At 47.3% G+C, this 19,761-nt stretch overlaps 1 protein-coding gene across 1 annotated transcript in view; it reads left to right on the top strand.

Annotated features, from left to right (window-relative positions):
• The window catches only part of RFTN2 (raftlin family member 2), a 70,580-nt gene that overhangs the window by 26,446 nt on the left and 24,373 nt on the right, over window positions 1-19,761 (top strand). The window contains exons 6-8 of the mRNA XM_038749342.1: window positions 1,063-1,266; window positions 13,135-13,256; window positions 15,892-15,995. Coding sequence (XP_038605270.1) covers window positions 1,063-1,266; window positions 13,135-13,256; window positions 15,892-15,995 — 430 coding nt within the window. The remainder of the gene's footprint in view (window positions 1-1,062; window positions 1,267-13,134; window positions 13,257-15,891; window positions 15,996-19,761) is intronic.

Here is a 19,761-nt window from a genome sequence, read left to right as displayed (position 1 = left end):
TTGGACAAGTCACTTCAATCAATCATATTTATTGAGCGCTTACTGTGTGCAGAGCACTGTACTAAGCGCTTGGGAAGTACAAGTTGGCAACATACAGAGACAATCCCTACCCAACATTGGGCTCACAGTCTGGGCCTCAGTTATCTCATTTGCAAAATGGGGATTAAGATTGTGAGCCCCCCGTGGGACAACCTGATCACCTTGTAATCTCCTCAGCGCTTAGAACAGTGCTTTGCACATAGTAAGCGCTTAATAAATGCCATTGTTATTATTTTTTTCTTATTACCATGGATCGAAAGAGGTGATTCCCTCTCAGGATGGCACCTGGAGAGTTTCCAGTCCTCTACCAATCTGGACTACAGGAGGGAGAGTGAAGCAGAGGCCTGCCCATCCCATTCCTACAGCGTGGCTCAGTGGAAAGAGCCCGGGCTTTGGAGTCAGAGGTCATGGGTTCAAATCCCGGCTCCGCCACTTGTCAGCTGTGTGACCTTGGGCAAGTCACTTCACTTCTCTGGGCCTCAATTACCTCATCTGTAAAAGGGGGATGAAGACTGGGAGCCCCCTGCGGAACAACCTGATCACCTTGTAACCTCCCCAGCGCTTAGAACGGTGCTTTGCACATAGTAAGCACTTAATAAATGCCATTATTATTATTATTATTATTATTCCTAGCTTGGGAAGTGGCTAGCGAGTGGCAGGCCTCCTGCGACAAGTCAAAACTCCCCCGGGCTGGGCCGGAGCGGCACGGGAGAGAGTCAATCAATCAATCAATCGTATTTATTGAGCGCTTACTGTGTGCAGAGCACTGGACTAAGCGCTTGGGAAGTCCAAGTTGGCAACATCTAGGACGGTCCCTACCCAACAGTGGGCTTGCAGTCTATAAGAGAGTCGAGGGCGGAGACTCTATTTCACCGAGAGGAAGGAGGCGACGGTCAAACACTTGCGGATTTTTCCCGAGAAAACTCTGTGGATCCGCGACGGGAAAGATGGCAGATGGAGAGCGTCGCTCGGGGTCGGAGAGCAGGCGGGATTCGTCCTTGCTGACCCGTTTTTCCATCTTAGATCACCAGCTCTTCACGGTCTTCAACGTTTCCGACGCCGAATCGAACAGCTGGTCCTACCACGAAGGCCCGCTGACCGTCAGGGTCACCAGGAAGGGGCCCGTGGTCACCACGCTGGACGCCGACTGGCTGGAGCTAACCACGTTTTATTACAAACAGGGACTGGCCCTGATCGATTCCTTTGTGCCCTGGGAAGCCACCAAAGGTCAGTGCCAGATCACTCCATCAATCAATCGTATTTATTAATAATACTAAGAATAATTCGTTCATTCAATCGTATTTATTGAGCGCTTACTGTGTGCAGAGCACTGGACTAAGCGCTTGGGAGGTACAAGTCGGCAACAAGGAGGCTGATGCAGGAATCAAGGTGGGACAGGGGAAGTACTTGGATTAACGTGGAAGTAGTTCGGATGGATTTTAGTGATTTTAGGAGTTGGTGACACTGAATATGTGGGTCGAATGAGAGCGGAGTCAAGGAGAACGCCAAGGTTATGGGCTTAGAAAGGGAGGATGGTGGTGTTGACTACAGTGACGGGAAAGTCAGAGGTGGGCCGGGGTTTCGGCGGGAATCAATCAATCAATCAATCAATCAATCGTATTTATTGAGCGCTTACTATGTGCAGAGCACTGTACTAAGCGCTTGGGAAGTACAAATTGGCACCACATAGAGACAGTCCCTACCCAACAGTGGGCTCACAGTCTAAAAGGGGGAGACAGAGAACAGAACCAAACATACCAACAAAATAAAATAAATAGGATAGAAATGTACAAGTAAAATAAATAAATAGAGTAATAAATATGTACAACCATAGATGAAGAGTTCTGTTTTGGACATGTTACGTGTGAGATATCGGCGGGACAGCCAAGGAGAGGAAATACCAGACCGTAGAGAAGGACAGAGATCCGGGGCTGGATCTGAAGATTTGAGGATACTGAAAAGGAAAGGAAAAACTAAATGAATTGATGAGCATTAAGGGAAGAGCAACCAAGTGGCAAAACGGAAAATTAATCCACAAAACTCAGCCAGATGCTGTGAGGAATCTTTAGTTAGATGGGACTCTTAATACTGAATTGGATTCCTTTCATGGCATTACCGGGTCAGTCAGGCCCATAGTTCACTGAGGCTAACATTTTCTAATTCTGACAGTGCTTTGAGAGACTGCATGATATCTATGCCTCCTAGCTTTATTCCTACCATTCAGGAGCGCACCGCCAAACACCTCAAACTTTCAATCAATCAATCAATCAATCGTATTTATTGAGCACTTACTATGTGCAGATCACTGTACTGAGCGCTTGGGAAGTACAAATTGGCACCACATAGAGACAGTCCCTACCCAACAGTGGGCTCACAGTCTAAAAGGGGGAGACAGAGAACAGAACCAAACATACCAACAAAATAAAATAAATAGGATAGAAATGTACAGGTAAAATAAATAAATAAATAAATAAATAGAGTAATAAATATGTACAACCATAGGTGAAGAGTTCTGTTTCGGACACGTTACGTGTGAGATATCGGCGGGACAGCCAAGGAGAGGAAATACCAGACCGTAGAGAAGCACAGAGATCCGGGGCTGGATCTGAAGATTTGAGGATACTGAAAAGGAAAGGAAAAACTAAACGAATTGATGAGCGTTAAGGGAAGAGCAACCAAGTGGCAGAACGGAAAATTAATCCACAAAACTCAGCCAGATGCTGTGAGGGATCTTTAGTTAGTTAGATGGGACTCTTAATACTGAATTGGATTCCTTTCATGGCATTATCGGGTCAGTCAGGCCCATAGTTCACTGAGGCTAACATTTTCTAATTCTGACAGTGCTTTGAGAGACTGCATGATATCTATGCCTCCTAGCTTTATTCCTACCATTCAGGAGCGCACCGCCAAACACCTCAAACTTTCAATCAATCAATCAATCAATCAATCGTATTTATTGAGCGCTTACTGTGTGCAGAGCACTGTACTAAGCGCTTGGGAAGTACAAATTGGCAACACATAGAGACAGTCCCTACCCAACAGTGGGCTCACAGTCTAAAAGGGGGAGACAGAGAACAGAACCAAACATACCAACAAAATAAAATAAATAGGATAGAAATGTACAAGTAAAATAAATAAATAGAGTAATAAATATGTACAACCATAGATGAAGAGTTCTGTTTTGGACATGTTACGTGTGAGATATCGGCGGGACAGCCAAGGAGAGGAAATACCAGACCGTAGAGAAGCACAGAGATCCGGGGCTGGATCTGAAGATTTGAGGATACTGAAAAGGAAAGGAAAAACTAAACGAATTGATGAGCGTTAAGGGAAGAGCAACCAAGTGGCAGAACGGAAAATTAATCCACAAAACTCAGCCAGATGCTGTGAGGGATCTTTAGTTAGTTAGTTGGGACTCAATACTGAATTGGATTCCTTTCATGGCGTTACCGGGTCAGTCAGGCCCGTAGTTCACTGAGGCCAACATTTTCTAATTCCGACAGCGCTCTGAGAGACTGCATGATATCTATCCCTCCTAGCTTTATTCCTACCATTCAGGAGCGCACCGCCAAACACCTCAAACTTTCCCTCTACTTTCCACTACCACACCCACCGTAATAATGATGATGGCATTTGTTAAGCGCTTGCTATGTGCCCAGCACTGTTCTAAGCGCTGCGGGGGCGGGGGGGGGGGATACAAGGTGATCAGGTTGTCCCACGTGGGGCTCCCAGTCTTAATCAATCAATCAATCAATCAATCGTATTTATTGAGCGCTTACTATGTGCAGAGCACTGTACTAAGCGCTTGGGAAGTACAAATTGGCAACACATAGAGACAGTCCCTACCCAACAGTGGGCTCACAGTCTAAAAGGGGGAGACAGAGAACAGAACCAAACGTACCGACAAAATAAAATAAATAGGAAAGAAATGTACAAGCAAAATAAATAAATAAATAAATAAATAGAGTAATAAATATGTACAACCATATATCCATATATACAGGTGCTGTGGGGAAGGGAAGGAGGTAAGATGGGGGGATGGAGAGGGGGACGAGGGGGAGAGGAGGGAAGGGGCTCAGTCTGGGAAGGCCTCCTGGAGGAGGTGAGCTCTCAGCAGGGCCTTGAAGGGAGGAAGAGAGCGAGCTTGGTGGAGGGGCAGAGGGAGGGCATTCCAGGCCCGGAGGATGACGTGGGCCGATTTTACTTTTATTTTACTTTTATTGAGCGCTTAATCCCCATTTTACTTTTATTGAGCGCTTACTGGGTGCAGAGCACTGGACTAAGCGCTTGGGAAGGACAAGTTGGCAACATAGAGAGACGGTCCCTACCCAACAGCAGACTCACAGTCTAGGTTGAGTTTACACTCAACCACTGTCCGCTGATAACACCGCTAACGACGGTATTTGTTAAACGTCCACTATGTGCCAGGCCCTGGACTAAGCACTGGGGAGGGTAGAAGCAAATCGAGTTGGACACAGTCCCTGTCCCACATAAATCAATCGTATTTATTGAGCGCTTACTGTGTGCAGAGCACCGGACTAAGTGCTTGGGAAGTACAAGTCGGCAACACATAGAGACAGTCCCTACCCAACAGCGGGCTCACAGTCTAGAAGACATAAATAATAATGATGGCATTTGTACTTCCCAAGCGCTTAGTACAGTGCTCTGCACATAGTAAGCGCTCAATAAATATGATTGATTGATTGTTAAGCGCTTACTACATGCGAAGCACTGTTCTAAGCACTGGGGTGATACAAGGTGATCAGCTTGTCCCACGCGGAGCTCACAGTCTTCACCCCCATTTTACAGATGAGGTAACTGAGGCTCAGAGAAGTGAAGTGACTTGCCCAAGGTCACCCAGCAGACATGTGGCGGAGCCAGGATTGGAACCCATGACCTCTGACTCCCAAGTCCGGGGTCTTTCCACTGAGCCACGCCGCTTCTGCGCTGGGGGGATACAAGGTGATCAGGTTGTGCCACGTGGAGCTCACGGTCTCCATCCCCATTTCCCAGATGAGGGAACTGAGGCCCAGAGAAGTGAAGTGACTCGCCCAAGGTCACACAGCAGACAAGAGGTGGAGCCGGAATTAGAACCCCTGACCCTCTGATGCCCAGGCCTGTGCTCTAGCCATGCTGGTTCTCGCTGATTAGCTTAATACAGCTTTGCTTAGCAAGCGCTTAATACAGTGCTCTGCGCACAGTAAGCGCTCAATAAATACGATTGAATGAATAAATGAATGCATGATTTGGTTGTATCGGACTCTCCCAACTGCTCGCTACGGTGCCTTGCACAGAATGAGTGCTCAGTAAATAATAATAACGATGGCATTTGTTAAGCACTTACTTACAATATAATAATAATAATAATGATGATGATAGCATGTATTAAGCACTCACTATAATAATAATAAAATAATAATAATGGCATTTGTTAAGTGCTTACTATGTGCAAAACACTGTTCTAAGCGCTGGGGAGGATACAAGGTGATCAGGTTGTCCCATGGGGGGCTCACAGTCTTCATTCCCATTTTACAGATGAGGTAACTGAGGCCCGGAGAAGTGAAGTGACTTGCCCAAAGTCACACAGCTGACAATTGGCGGAGCCGGGATTTGAACCCATGACAATATGCCAAGCACTGTTCTAAGCGCTGGGGGGATACAAGGTGATCAGGTTGTCCCACATGGGGCTCACAGTCTTCATCCCCATTTTCCAGATGAGGGAACTGAAGCAGAGAAAAGTGAAGAGACTTGCCAAAAGTCACCCAGCTGACGAGTGGCGGAGGCGGGATTAGAACCCATGACCTCTGACTCCCAAGCCCGGGCTTCACTTCTCTGGGCCTCAGTTCCATCATCTGTAAAATGGGGATGAAGACTGTGAGCCCCACGTGGGACAACTTGTTTACCTTGTATCTACTCCAGCGCTTAGAACAGTGCTCAGCACATAGTAAGTACTTAAAAAATACCATAATCAATCAATCGTATTTATTGAGCGCTTACTGGGTGCAGAGCACTGTACTAAGCGCTTGGGAAGTACAAGTCGGCAACACATAGAGACAGTCCCTACCCAACAGCAGGCTCATTATTGTAAGCAATCAAACTATCTGTCAATTGCATTTATTGAGCACTTACTGTGTGCTTCTAGACTGTGAGCCCACTGTTGGGTAGGGACCGTCTCTCTATATGTTGCCAACTTGTACTTCCCAAGTGCTTATTACAGCGCTCTGCACACAGTAAGCGCTCAATAAATACGATCGATTGATTGACAGATTGATTGTTCCACTGAGCCACGCTGCTTCTCTTACGTACCATCGATTGATGGATTGATTGATGAGGTCGGGCTCAGCCCTGTCCCACATGGTGAGCGTGCCCACGGTCTAATGGGAGAGAGAATAGGCATTAACCTCCTTCCCTTCCCCACAGCACCTGTATATATGGATATATGTTTGTACATATTTATTACTCTATTTATTTATTTATTTATTTTACTTGTACATATCTATTCTATTTATTTTATTTTGTTAGTATGTTTGGTTTTGTTCTCCGTCTCCCCCTTTTAGACTGTGAGCCCACTGTTGGGCAGGGACTGTCTCTATATGTTGCCAACTTGGACTTCCCAAGCGCTTAGTCCAGTGCTCTGCACGCGGTAAGCGCTCGATAAATACGATTGATTGATTGATTTACCCTCCTCCTCCAGCCCAGCTGGCACCCTCCGCCCCTCTCCTCTAATGCCTCACTGGGCCTCCATCTCGCCTGCCTCGCCGCCGACCCCTGACCCACGTCCTGCCTCTGGCCTGGAATACCCTCATTCATTCATTCAATCGTATTTATTGAGCGCTTACTGCGAGCAGAGCACTGCACTAAGCGCTGGGGAATCAATCAATCAATCGCATTTATCGAGCGCTTACTGTGTGCAGAGCACTGTACTACACTGTACACTGTACTGTACTTGTCTGCTTCTCTTGTCTTCTCTTAAAGAAGACTGGATGAATGAATGAATGAATGAAAAGCTCAAATGTGGGTTTCCATCACTTCGAAAGCCCGAGGAAGCCGAAGGTGAACGCCGGTTAGAGAAGCAGCGTGGCTCAGTGGAAAGAGCCCGGGCTTTGGAGTCAGAGGTCATGGGTTCGAATCCCGGCTCCACCGCATGTCTGCTGTGTGACGTTGGGCAAGTCATTTACACGTACATATCTATTCTATTTATTTTATTTTGTTAGTATGTCTGCTTCTCTTCTCCCGGCGCCGCCCTCTCGACCCCCTTTTCCCGGGAAAGCCGGAGGGCCGAGCCCCAGGAGGAAGCAGGAGAGCGGTCCGAGCCTCCCGCCTCACACAATTTTGCTTCCCGAGACAGGCCCGGGCGGACATTACCGGAAGCTTGCTTCCTTCCTCACAGGACAATGACTTCTGTCCGGGCCCTTTCCTGTCACTATTTTGACCTTCTTGAGGGGAAAAATGCCGGCGAACGCGGCCGGGATGCTTGTGCCGGTGGGTTCTGGGCCGGAATCTCGTGGAGACCCCGCGAAATCCAGGTTTTCGCTGCTCGCTAGGCCCCGGGCCAAGGGAGGACAGTTGAGGGGTAGGGAATCAATCAATCAATCAATCAATCGCATTTATTGAGCGCTTACTGTGTGCAGAGCACTGGACTAAGCGCTTGGGAAGTACAAGTTGGCAACATATAGAGACAGTCCCTGCCCAACAGTGGGCTCAAGTCTAGAAGGTAATAATGGCATTTGTTAAGCGCTTACTATGTGCAAAGCACTGTTCTAAGCGCTGGGGGGGATGCAAGTTGATCAGGTTGTCCCGCGTGGGGCTCACAGTCATTCTCCCCATTTTACAGATGAGGTAACTGAGGCTCCAAGAAGTTAAATCAATCAATCAATCAATCAGTCGTATTTATTGAGCGCTTACTGTGTGCAGAGCACTGGACTAAGCGCTTGGGAAGTACAAGTTGGCAACATATAGAGACAGTCCCTACCCAACAGTCTAAAAGGGGGAGACAGAGAACAAAACCAAACATATTAACAAAATAAAATAAATAGAATAGATATGTACATGTAAATGACTTGCCCAACGTCACACAGCAGACATGTGGTGGAGCCGGAATTCGAACCCATGACCTCTGACTCCAAAGCCCAGGCTCTTTCCACTGAGCCACGCTGCTTCTCTAACCGGCGTTCACCTTCGGCTTCCTCTGGCTTTCAAAGTTACGGAAACCCACATTTGAGCTTTTCATTCATTCATTCATTCATCCGATCTTCTTTAAGCGAAGCAGTGTGGCTCAGTGGAAAGAGCCCAGGCTTTGGAGTCGGAGGTCATGGGTTCAAATCCCGGCTCCTCCAGTTGTCAGCTGGGTGACTTTGGGTAAGTCACTTCACTTCTCTGTGCCTCAGTGACCTCATCTGTAAAAATGGGGATGAAGAGAGTGAGCCCCCCGTGGGACAACCTGATCACCTTGTAACCTCCCCATCGCTTAGAACAGTGCTTGGCACATAGCAAGTGCTTAATAAATATTATTATTATTTATCCTTCAATCATTCATTCAATCGTATTTATTGAGCGCTTACTATGTGCAGAGCACTGTACTGAGAGTTTGGGAAGTACAAATCAGCAACGTATAGACACAGTCCCTACTCAACAACGGGCTCACAGTCTAGAAGAATAATAACGGTATTTGTTAAGCGTTTAATATAATAACAATAATAATGATGGTATTTGTTAAGTGCTTACTATGTGCCGAGCACTGTTCTAAGCACTGGGGTAATAATAATCATAATGATGATGGTGTTTGTTAAGCACTTTCTATGTGCCAAGCACTATTCTAAGCGCTGGGGTAGATACAGGGTGATCAGGTTGTCCCACTTGGGGCTCACAGTCTTAATCCCCATTTTACAGATGAGGTCACTGAGGTCCAGAGATGTTAAGTGACTTGCCCAAAGTCACACAGCTAATAAATGGCGGAATGGGATTAAACCCACAAGCTCTGACTCCCAAGCCTGGGCTCTTTCCACTAAGCCACACTGCTTTTCTGTGCAGAGCACTCTGCTAAGCACTTGGGGAGGACAATACGGCAATGCACAGTCACGTTCCCTGCCCACAACAAGCTTATAGTCTAGAGGGACGCTCTTACAATCTAGCCATTCTTCTGTCCTACTCTGTAGTCAGTCCATTGGTCAGTGGTATTTATTGAGCACTTACTGCATGCAGAGCACTGTACTGAGTACTTGGGAGAGGACACTAGAACAATACACGGACACATTCCCTGCCCACGACGAGCTGACAGTCTAGCTGTTCTTCTGTCCTGGTCTGTGGTCAACCAGACATAGCGCTTAGTACAGTGCTCTGCACACAGTAAGCGCTCAATAAATACGATTGAATGAATGAATGAATGAATGAATATTCCTTCTCCACAAGCTGACAGTCTAGAGGGGAGACAGACATGAATAGAAAGAAATAAATAAGGGATGTGGATGTAAACGGTGTGGAGCTGGGAGGGGAGGATTCATTCATTCAATCGTATTTGTTGAGCACTTACTGTGTGCAGAGCACTGGACTAAGCGCTTGGGAAGGACGAGTTGGCGACATATAGAGACGGTCCCTACCCAACAAAGGGCTCACAGTCTAGAAGGGGGAGACAGACAACAAAACAAAACATGTGGACAGGTGTCAAGTCATCAATCAATCAATCAATCAATCGTATTTATTGAGCGCTTACTGTGTGCAGAGCACTGGACTAAGCGCTTGGGAAGTACAAGTTGGCAACATCTAGAGACAGTCCCTACCCAACAGTGGGCTCACAGTCTAAAAGGGGGAGACAGAGAACAAAACCAAACATACTAACAAAATAAAATAAATAGAATAGATATGTACAAGTAAAATAAATAAATAAATAAATAAATAAATAGAAGTATAAATAGAAGTAAAGCTAGATGCGCATCATTAACAAAATAAATAGAGTAGTAAATATGTACAAGTAAAATAAATAGAGTAATAAATCTGTACAAACATATATGCAGGTGCTGTGGGGAGGGGAAGGAGGTAGGGCAGGGGGATGAGGGGGAGAGGAACTCTTTTAGACTGTGAGCCCACTGTTGGGTAGGGACTGTCTCTAGATGTTGCCAACTTGTACTTCCCAAGCGCTTAGTCCAGTGCTCTGCACACAGTAAGCGCTCAATAAATACGATTGATGATGAGGAAGGAGGGGGCTCAGTGTGGGAAGACTTCCTGGAGGAGGTGAGCTCTCAGTAGGGCCTTGAAGGGAGGAAGAGAGCGAGCTTGGCGGATGGGCAGAGGGATTGGGGGCATTCCGGGCCCGGGGGAGGACGGGGGCCGGGGGTCGACGGCGGGACAGGCGAGAAGGGAGCCAGTCTGGAGGACGCAGAAAAAGTGGGAACCCCCTTTTAGACTGTGAGCCCACTGTTGGGTAGGGACTGTCTCTACGTGTTGCCAATTTGTACATCCCAAGCGCTTAGTACAGTGCTCTGCACACAGTAAACGCTCAATAAATACGATTGATGATGGGAGATGAGGAAAAGTGGGGCTTAGTCAGGGAAGACCCCTTGGAGGAGATGGGCCTTCGGTAAGGCTTTAAAGGAGGTGGGGGAGTCATTGTCTGTCCGATCTGAAGAGGGAGGGTATTCCAGGCCATCTCCCTTCGCAACGTCGCGAAAATCTTGCCTTTCCTCTCCATCCAAACTGCAACCCCATCCCTCATCCTCTCAATCAATCAATCAATCAATCGTATTTATTGAGCGCTTACTATGTGCAGAGCACTGTACTAAGCGCTTGGGAAGTACAAATTGGCATCACATAGAGACAGTCCCTACCCTACAGTGGGCTCACGCCTGGGTGACTGGATCAGCCTCCTCGCTGACCTCCCGTCTCTCCCCACTCGGGTCCGTGTACTTCACTCTGCTGCCCGGATCAGTTTCAATCAATCAATCAATCAATCGTATTTATTGAGCGCTTACTATGTGCAGAGCACTGTACTAAGCGCTTGGGAAGTACAAATTGGCATCACATAGAGACAGTCCCTACCCGATAGTGGGCTCACAGTTTCCTACATAAACGTTCAGGACACGTCACCCCGCTCCTCAAAAAACTCCAGTGGTTGCCCATCCACCTCGGCCTCAAACAAAAACCCATCACCTTGGCCTCAAAGCCATCATCATTATTATTATTATTATTATTCTCTGTGCCTCAGTTCCCTCATCTGTAAAATGGGGGTGAAGACTGTGAGCCCCATGTGGGACAACCTGATCACCTGGTATCCCCCCCAGCGCTTAGAACAGTGCTCTGCACATAGTAAGCGCTTAACAAATGCCATCATCACTATCAAAGCCGCTCATCCCCTGGCCCCCTCCTACCTCACCTCGCTGCTCGCCCGGCCTGCACACTCCGCTCCTCCGATGCCAATCGAATGCTCCTCTAATGCTCCTTTAATAATAATAATAATAATGATGGCATTTATTAAGCGCTTACTATGTGCAAAGCACTGTTCTAAGCACTGGGGAGGTTACGAGTTGATCAGGTTGTCCCACGTGGGGCTCACAGTCTCAATCCCCATTTTACAGATGAGGTAACTGAGGCCTAGAGAAGTGAAGTGACTTGCCCAAAGTCACACAGCTGACAATTGGCGGAGCCGGGGCTTGAACCCATGACCTCTGACTCCAAAGCCCATGCTCTTCTCCACTGAGCCACACTGCTTCCCTAACACTGCTCCTTGAACACAGAGAAGCAGCGTGGCTCAGAGGAAAGAGCCCAGGCTTGGGAGTCGGAGGTCATGGGTTCTAATCCCGCTGTGCCACTTGCCTGCTGTGGGACTGTGGGCAACTCACTCACTTCTCTGGGCCTCAGTTACCTCATCTGTAAAATGGGGATTATGACTGTGAGCCCCACATGGGGCAACTTGATCACCTCGTAACCTCCCCAGCGCTTAGAACAGTGCTTTGCACGTAGTAAGCGCTTAATAAATGCCATTATTATTATTATTATTGTATCTCCCCAGTGCTTAGAACAGTGCTTGGCACATAGTAACTGCTTAATAAATGCCATCATCATCATCATTATTATTATTATTATTGTATCTCCCCAGCGCTTAGAACAGTGCTATGCACATAGTAAGCGCTTAATAAATGCCATCATTATTATTATTATTATTGTATCTCCCCAGCGCTTAGAACAGTGCTTGGCACATAGTAAGCGCTTAACAAATACCATCATCATCATGAACCTACTCCCCGCCCCTCCATCTCATCTATCTCACCACCAGCCTCTTGCTCTGGAATATAGTGCGTTCTGTTGCACTGCTCTCTCCCAGGCGCTTAGTACAGTGCTCTGCACACAGTAAGCGCTCAATAAAGATGACCGACTGACACTTTGTACAGTGCCTGGTACATAGCACTTAATTTTTTAATGGCATTTATTAAGCGCTTACTATGTGCAGAGCACTGTTCTAAGCGCTGGGGAATTTACAAGGTGATCAGTTTGTCCCACGTGGGGCTCACAGTCTTCATCCTCATTTTACAGATGAGGGAACTGAGGCCCAGAGAAGTTAAGTGACTTGCCCAAAGTCACACAGTTGACAAGTGGTGGAGCCGGGATTTGAACCCATGACCTCTGACTTCAAAGCCCGTGCTTTTTCCACTGATCCACGCTGCTTCTCTAGTACTTAACAAATGGTAACAATGGTACTTAACAAATACCATTAAAAAAAAAAGTACAACGTAACAGAGCGGATGGACACGTTCCCTGCCGACAACGAGCGGATAGCCTAGAGGATGGGTTAAATTGGATCTTTTGAACTCCCCTTCATCATCATCATCATCAAGCGTATTTATTGAGCGCTTACTGTGTACAGAGCACTGGACTAAGCGCTTGGGAAGTACAAATTGGCAACATCTAGAGACAGTCCCTACCCAACGGTGGGCTCACAGTCTAGAAGGGGGAGACAGAGAACAAAACCAAACATCCTAACAAAATAAAATAAATAGAATAGATATGTACAAGTAAAATAAATAAATAAATAAATGAGTAATAAATATGTACGAACATATATACATATAGCCCCTTCCTGGTTGTGGCTTTGTTCCTCTCTCCCAGGAGACCACATGCCCAAATCTTTGGAAGGGTTATTCATCTACGAGGAAGAGGGGGCAGGAGTCCCCGGCTCCGACAGGAAAGGATCCGACGTGATTGTCGTCGAGCAATGGACCGTCATTGAGGTAAGTAGCCCCCTGGCTCCGAAAAATCCCTCCCTTTTCATCTTTCCTTTCTTACCTTCTTCACTCTGAGCTGTGAGCTCCTTGTAGAAGGAAAATGGGTATGTTTGTTGTTGTCCTGTACTTTCCCAAGCGTTTAGTACAGTGCTCTTAGTACCGTGAATGAATGAATGCTGTTTCCTGTTCCCTCATAATAATAATAATAATGATGGCATTTGTTAAGCGCTTACTATGTGCCAAGCCCTGTTCTAAACACTCGGGTGAGGTGCAAGGTAATCGGGTTGTCCCCCGTGGGGCTCCCAGTCTTCATCCCCATTTTCCAGATGAGGACAATGAGGCCCAGAGAAGTGGTGACTTGCCCAAAGTCATCCAGCAGACAAGTGGTGGAGCCGGGATTTGAACCCACGACCTCTGACTCCTAAGCCCGGGCTCTTTCCACTGAGCCATGCAGCTTCGATCTGTCATCGGTCAAATGGGAATGAAGACCGTGAGCCCCAATCGGAAATGGACTGAGTCCAACCTGATTAACTTGTATCCACCCCAGCGCTTAGTACAGAACCTGCCACACAATAAGCGCTTAGCAAATAGCGCTTATGTCCACATATGTAATTTATTTATTTATTTCTATTTAGAACAGTGCCTTAGAACTCTATTTAGAACTTATGCCTCAGTTACCTCATCTGTGAGGTGGGGATTAAGACTTTGAGCCCCACAAGGGACAACTTGATCACCTTGTAACCTCCCCAGTGCTTAGAACAGTGCTTTGCACATAGTAAGCGCTTAATAAATGCCATTATTATTATTATTATTATTTATGTTTGGCTTCCCCTCCATTCATTCAATCGTATTTATTGAGCGCCGACTGTGTGCAGAGCACTGTACTGAGCGTTTGGGAAGTACAAGTCGGCAACGCATAGAGACGGTCCCTACCCTCTAATCAATCAATCAATCGTATTTATTGAGCGCTTACTGTGTGCAGAGCACTGGACTAAGTGCTTGGGAAGTCCAAGTTGGCAACATATAGAGACAGTCCCTAGTCTAGACTATAAGCTCGTTGTGGAAAGGGAATGTGTCTGTTTACTGGTAGAGTGCATGGCCTAATGGGTAGAGCCCAGGCCTCGGAGTCAAGTGGTCATGGGTTCTAATCCTGCCTCCACCACTGGTCTGCTGTGTGACCTCGGGCAAGTCACTTCACTTCTCTGGGGCCTCAGTTCCCCGGTTCCCCAATAAATCCGAGGGCATGAATGAATGAATGAAGAAAACCGCTGCTTCGGGCTGGTGGCGAAGAACACTCACTCACTCAACGCACATAGTAAGCGCTTAACACATGCCATCATCATTATTATTATTATTGTTTGTTGAGCGTGGCTTAGTGGAAAGAGCCCGGGCTTTGGAGTCAGAGGTCGTGGGTTCAAATCCCGGCTCCGCCGCATGTCTGCTGTGTGCAAAAAACGCTATTAAGCACTGAGGAGAGGACACTAGATGAATGGATACATTCCTGTCCAAGAGGAGTTTACAGTCTAGAGGATGCATCATGAGGGTGGGCTGAAGTCAATGAAGTTAATGATGTGCATAATAATGTTAATGATGTGCATAATAATCAATCAATCAATCAATCGTATTTATTGAGCGCTTACTGTGTGCAGAGCACTGGACTAAGTGCTTGGGAAGTACAAGTTGGAAGTACAAGTCCTCCCCCTCTCCATCCCCCCCGCCTCACCTCCTTCCCTTCCCCACAGCACCTGTATAAATGTACATATGTTTGTACATAATTATTACTCTATTTATTTATTTATTTTACTTGTACATACCTATTCTATTATTTTATTTTGTTAATATGTTTGGTTTTGTCCTCTGTCTCCCCCTTCTAGACTGTGAGCCCACTGTTGGGTAGGGACCGTCTCTCTATGTTGCCAACTTGGACTTCCCAAGCGCTTAGTACAGTGCTCTGCACCCAGTAAGCGCTCAATAAATACGATTGATTGATTGATTGATTGATTGAGACAGTCCCTACCCAACAGTGGGCTCACAGTCTAGAACATTAATAATGTTAATGTTATTAATTAATTAATTGATTAACTAATGTTAATTGGGAAGCAGCGTGGCTCAGTGGAAAGAGCCCGGGCTTTGGAGTCAGAGGTCGTGGGTTCAAATCCTGGCTCCGCCGCACGTCTGCTGTGTGACTTTGGGCATGTCACTTAACTTCTCTGTGCCTCAGTTCCCTCATCTGTAAAATGGGGATTAAAACTGTGAGCCCCCATGGGACAACCTGATCACCTTATAACCTCCCCAGCGCTTAGAACAGTGCTTTGCACATAGTAAGCGCTTAATAAATGCCGTCATTATTATTATTATTATATAGCTATAACTCTGTTTATTCTGATGATTTTGACACCTGTCTATGTGTTTTATTTTGTCGTCTATCTCCCCCTTCTAGACTGTGAGCCCACTGTTGGGTAGGGACCGTCTCTATCTGTTGCTCATTTGTCCTTGCCAAGCGCTTAGTCCAGTGCTCTGCACACAGTAAGCGCTCAATAAATATGATTGAATTAATTGATTAATGAAGGTCTCGTGGGCCAGGAAATGATTGAAAGTATTCCGAGTGTGAGTGTGGCCCGCTTTCTCTCCCGAGCTGCAGGGTTGCGAGGTGAAGACGGACTATGGGCCTCTATTGCACACGCTAGCCGAGTTTGGGTGGCTACTGACCTGCGTCCTGCCCACGCCGATCCTACGGCACGACAGGTAACGGGCGGCGAGGGAGGGAGGCGGGGAGGCCCTGACCTTGGCTGGTCATCCCACCCCCTACTCATCATCATCATCAATCGTATTTCTTGAGCGCTTACTGTGTGCAGAGCACTGGACTAAGCGCTTGGGAAGTCCAAGTTGGCAACATATAGAGACAGTCCCTACCCAGCAGTGGGCTCACCTCCTGGGTGAGCCCACTCTCACCCTCTCCCCCTCGTCCCCCTCTCCATCCCCCCGTCTTACCTCCTTCCCTTCCCCACAGCACCTGTATAGATGTATATATGGTTGTACATATTTATTACTCTATTTATTTATTCATTTATTTATTTTACTTGTACATTTCTATCCTACTTATTTTATTTTGTTGGTATGTTTGGTTCTGTTCTCTGTCTCCCCCTTTTAGACTGTGAGCCCACTGTTGGGTAGGGACTGTCTCTATGTGATGCCAATTTGTACTTCCCAAGCACTTAGTACAGTGCTCTGCACATAGTAAGCGCTCAATAAATACGATTGATTGATTGATTGATTGATTGGGTGACGGCTGGGACCGCAGAGCCGTCAGAAGGATTCAGCGTGGCTTAGTGGAAAGAGCTCAGGCCTAAGCGTCGGAGGACCTGGGTTCTAATCCTGGCTCGGCCACTGGTCCGCCGTGTGGGGCAGGGAGGGGCGGTGAATAAAGGGAGCAGTTCAGGGCGACGCAGAAGGGAGCGGGAAAAGAGGAAAGGAGGGCGCAGTCGGGGAAGGCCTCTTGGAGGAGATGATGGGCCTTCAGTAAGGGGAGAGTCGGGGGTCTCGCAAGTCTCCTTTCCGGTGTGGAGACTGTGGGGTGGGCAGCTGCATCGTCATCATCATCATCATCAATCGTATTTATTGAGCGCTTACTATGTGCAGAGCACTGGACTAAGTGCTTGGGAAGTACAAATTGGCAACATATAGAGACGGTCCTTACCCAACAGTGGGCTCACAGTCTAAAAGGGGGAGACAGAGAACAAAACCAAACATACCGACAAAATAAAATAAATAGAAGAGATATGTACAAGTCAAATAAATAAATAAATAGAGTAATAAATCTGTACAGACATATATACAGGTGCTGTGGGGAAGGGAAGGAGGTAAGATGGGGGGGATGGAGAGGGGGGCGAGGGGGAGAGGAAGGAAGGGGCTCAGTCTGGGAAGGCCTCCTGGAGGAGGTAGAGGGAAGACCCCACCCCCGTCCCCTGGGGAGCTGACCAGAAGCCCAACGGGCCTCACATTGTCCGCATCTTTGGAAATCCTGGGGAACAGCTGGTCGTGGCGGGTCTGAGGGGACGGAGCAGAGCTGGGCCGGAGGCTCTCTAGAAGATGCATTCATTCATTCAGTCGTATTTATTGAGCACTTTCTGGGTGCAGAGCACTAGACTAAGCGCTTGGGAGAGGACAATAGGACAATAAACAGACACATTTCCCACTCACAATGAACTGACAGTCTAGAGGCAGGGAGACAGACATTAAGAGAAAGAGGTAACTGAGAGATACTAAGAGGCAGGGAGACAGACCTTCATAGAAAGAGGTAACTGAGAGATAATAATAATAATGATGGCATTTATTAAGCGCTTACTATGTGCAAAGCACTGTTCTAAGCACTGGGGAGGTTACAAGGTGATCAGGTTGTCCCCTGTGGGGCTCACAGTCTTCATCCCCATTTGACAGATGAGGTCGCTGAGGCCCAGAGAAGTGAAGTGACTTGCCCAAAGTCACACAGCTAACAATTGGCGGAGGCGGGATTTGAACCCATGACCTCTGACTCCAAAGCCAGGGCTCTTTCCACTGAGCCACGCTGCTTCTTAAGCGGTGTGGGGCTGGGAGGGGGGATAATAATAACAATAATTTTGGTATTTGTTAAGCGCTTACTATGTGCCAAGCACTGTTCTAAGTGCGGGGGGAGATACAAAGTGATCAGGTTGTCCCACATGGGGCTCACTGTCTGATTCCCCATTTTCCAGATGAGGTAACTGAGGCCCAGAGAATCAACCAATAGTATTTATTGAGCGCTTACTGTGTGCAGAGCACTATACTAAGCGCTTGGGAAGTCCAAGTTGGCAACATATAGAGACAGTCCCTACCCAACAGTGGGCTCACAGTCTAAAAGGGGGAGACAGAGAAGTGAAGTGACTTGCCCAAGTGCTCTATTCACTTCACTTCTCTGTGCCTCAGTTCCCTCATCTGTCAAATGGGGATTAAAAGACGGTGAGGCCCCCGTGGGACAACCTGATCACCTTATAACCTCCCCAGCGCTTAGAACAGTGCTTGGCACATAGTAAGCGCTTAATAAATGCCATTATTATTATTATTATCATCATCAATCGTATTTATTGAGCACTTACTATGTGCAGAGCACTGTACTAAGCGCTTAGCACTGTACTAAGCGCTTAGTATATTATTATTATTATAAGAGGAGCAAATTGTGTGGGCTGGGTTGGAGTAGGAGAGTAGCGAGGCGAGGTAGGAGGGGACCAGGGGATGGACGGCTCTAAGGCCGATGGCGACCAGTTTCCATTTGATGCGGGGGTGGGTGGGCAGCCGGACCTTGAGGCCTGTCAGGCCTCAGAGAGGGGCAGGGGAGGATTCCGAGAGCCAAGCGGGATCCCCATTTTACAGATGAGGTAGCTGAGGCACAGAGAAGGAGAAGCAGTGTGGCTCAGTGGAAAGAGCCCGGGCTTTGGAGTCAGAGGTCATGGATTCAAATCCCGGCTCTGCCAATTGTCAGCTGGGTGACTTTGGGCAAGTCGCTTCCCTCATCTGTAAAATGGGGATGAAGACTGTGAGCCGCCCCTGGGACAACCTCATCACCTTGTAACCTCCCCAGCGCTTAGGACAGTGCTTTGCACATAGTAAGCGCTTAATAAATGCCATCATTATTATTATCCTGGGCTTCCCCTGGCTCAGGAAACACGGGGCCGCCCAGTTCCGAGGACGACGACGATGCTCTCCCCATCCTTTTAGAGTGGAGCCCACTGTTGGGTAGGGACTCTCTATATGTTGCCAACTTGGACTTCCCGAGCGCTTAGTCCAGTGCTCTGCACACAGGAAGCGCTCAATAAATACGATTGATTGATTGATTCAGAGCCTTACTGAAGGCCCACCTCCTCCAAGAGGCCTTCCCCGACTAAGCCCCACTTTTCCTCCTCTCCCCCTCCCTTCTGCATTGCCCTGACTGGCTCCCTTTCTTCATCCCCCCTTCCCAGCCCCACACCGCTTAGGTCCCGAACTGTCATTGGATTTATTCGTATTCATTCATTCAATCGTATTTATTGAGCGCTTACTGTGTGCAGAGCACTGGACTAAGCGCTTGGGAAGTACAAGTTGGCAACATATAGAGACGGTCCCGACTCAACAGTGGGTTCACAGTCTAGAAGGGGGAGACAGAGAACAAAACAAAACATATTAACAAAATAAAATAAATAGAATAAATATGTACAAATAAAACAAATAAATTCATTCATTCATTCAGTCGCATTTATTGAGCGCTTACTGTGTGCAGAGCACCGTACTAAGCGCTTGGGAAGTACAACTTGGCAACATATAGAGAAGTGGCTCAATGGAAAGAGCCCGGGCTTTGGAGTCAGAGGTCATGGGTTCAAATCCCGGCTCTGCCAATTGTCAGCTGTGTGACTTTGGGCAAGTCACTTCACTTCAGTTCCCTCATCTGTAAAATGGGGATTGACTGTGAGCCCCCGGTGGGACAACCTGATTACCTTGTAACCTCCCCAGCACTTAGAACAGT

This window comes from Tachyglossus aculeatus, chromosome 7, assembly GCF_015852505.1.
Source record: "Tachyglossus aculeatus isolate mTacAcu1 chromosome 7, mTacAcu1.pri, whole genome shotgun sequence".
In the NCBI taxonomy this organism is placed as follows: Eukaryota; Metazoa; Chordata; class Mammalia; order Monotremata; family Tachyglossidae; genus Tachyglossus; species Tachyglossus aculeatus.
This window is presented reverse-complemented; position numbering and strand designations above follow the sequence as displayed.